Raw genomic sequence first — 1,781 nt, forward strand, 5'->3', positions numbered from 1 at the left:
CCAGCCTGGTCTACAGAGTGAGCTCCAGGACAGTGAGGGCTGTTACACATAAAAGCCCTGTCTAGAAAAAAAATTACATCTGCAAGGTCATTTGCTGTTTTCTGCATGAGTCAGAAAGCAACCACTTTAACTTTTCTTCCCCGCTTAATAAAGAATCTGTGAAAATGTTTGTTTGGGTGTGGTCTGTGCCTAATCAGGGGTCCGGGAGGAAGTCCCTGATGTACAGGGGTCCCCTTCGGCGTGTTCTTCTTCTACTTACTTGTATATAAACTATCAGCAAAAGGTGTGGCCCAGATTAAAAGCAGATCTTCCAACTCAAATGATCTGGTTTAAAGGTGGATCTTCCCACTTTAAATAATTTAATTAAGAAAATAATTCCTCACAAGTGTGCCCAGTTGGGTTTTAGTTAATTCTAGATGGAATCAAGTTGATGACCAAGAAACTGGTCCAGGAACGGCGGCTCAGGTCTGTTGCTCAGTACTAAGGCAGGAAGACCAGGAGAGTCACAAGCTTCAGGCCAGACCCTGTCCCGAGCAGCAGCAGAGGGTCCACTCCCTGGATACACAGCGGAAAGAGCAAACCTACGTTACCCTCTCACTCCACTTGCTCACCACAGCACACAGATAAATGTATCCTCCAAAACATTGTCAAAGAAAACAAAAATCCCCGTACATTTATGATCCCAGTAGTTGAGAAGTAAGGTTGTTAAGTGTGGCGGAGATCCGCCTGCCTCTGCTTCCCGAGTGTGGGATGAAAGGCGTGCACTAGCAGGGGCGGTGGCGCACACCTTTAATGCCAGCACTCTGGAGGCAGAGGCAGGCGGATCTCTGTGAGTTCGAGGCCAGCCTTGTCTACAAGAGCTAGTTCCAGGACAGGGTCTAACACTACCGAGAAACCCTGTCTCGAAAAGCCAAAAAAACAAAACAACAACAACAAAAAAGGCGTGCACTAACATCACCCGGCTTTAAATGTAATTTCCTAATTTGGAAAAAATACAGTAATTAAGGCTTCAAATTCCACAAAGCTAAAGAGAATGCCCACAAAGCCGGAAGTCGACCCTCAAACACAACTCACGGCTTTACGCAAGGTGTGAGCGGGTGTGAGATAGGAAGGTATTCCGGAGCTATAAGACCTAAGTATGCTTACGTCTCGCCTACTCGACCAATCAGAAGAAAGCGAGGCGGGCGTCGGGCGGAAATACCGTTTACAAACAGGAAGTGTGCGGAGGTTTCGCGCGCGGCGGGCGAGCCCCATGGAGGCGTACGAGCAGGTCCAGAAGGGCCCCCTGAAGCTGAAAGGCGTCGCGGAGCTGGGCGTGACTAAGCGGTGAGGCCCGGGAGCCCGCGGTGAGGCCCGGGAGCCCGCGGTCTGTCCCCGAGGGCCGACCCCGGGCTCCGGCCACTTACCGGCCCCTTCTCCCCCAGGAAGAAGAAGAAAAAGGACAAAGACAAGGCCAAGTTGCTGGAGGCCATGGGGACTAGTAAGAAGAGCGAGGAGGAGAAGAGGCGCTGCCTGGACAAGCGCACGCCGGCGCAGGCGGCCTTCGAGAAGATGCAGGAGAAACGGGTGAGGCCGGCGGCGGGGACCGCGGAGGGCGGGCGGCCCCCGGAGTCGCCTTGTAGCCCAGGTCCTTCCCCAACTCCCCATGTAACCCAGGCCTTCCCCAAACCCCTGTGTAGCCCAGGTCCTTCCCCAACTCCCGAAGTAGCCCAGGCCTTCCCCAACTCCCGAAGTAGCCCAGGCCTTCCCCAACTCCCGAAGTAGTCCAGGCCTTCCCCAAC

The 1,781-nt window shown here is 53.4% G+C and overlaps 1 protein-coding gene across 1 annotated transcript in view; it reads left to right on the top strand.

Moving 5' to 3' along the window:
* The first annotated feature begins 1,202 nt into the window (after window positions 1–1,202).
* The window catches only part of Fam32a (family with sequence similarity 32 member A), a 5,809-nt gene continuing 5,230 nt past the window's right edge, over window positions 1,203–1,781 (top strand). Inside the window, exons 1-2 of the mRNA XM_005359133.3 lie at window positions 1,203–1,326; window positions 1,425–1,566. Of these exons, the coding sequence (XP_005359190.1) occupies window positions 1,253–1,326; window positions 1,425–1,566 (216 nt within the window). The 5' untranslated portion in view covers window positions 1,203–1,252. The remainder of the gene's footprint in view (window positions 1,327–1,424; window positions 1,567–1,781) is intronic.

This window comes from Microtus ochrogaster, linkage group LG1 (genome assembly GCF_000317375.1).
Source record: "Microtus ochrogaster isolate Prairie Vole_2 linkage group LG1, MicOch1.0, whole genome shotgun sequence".
In the NCBI taxonomy this organism is placed as follows: Eukaryota; Metazoa; Chordata; class Mammalia; order Rodentia; family Cricetidae; genus Microtus; species Microtus ochrogaster.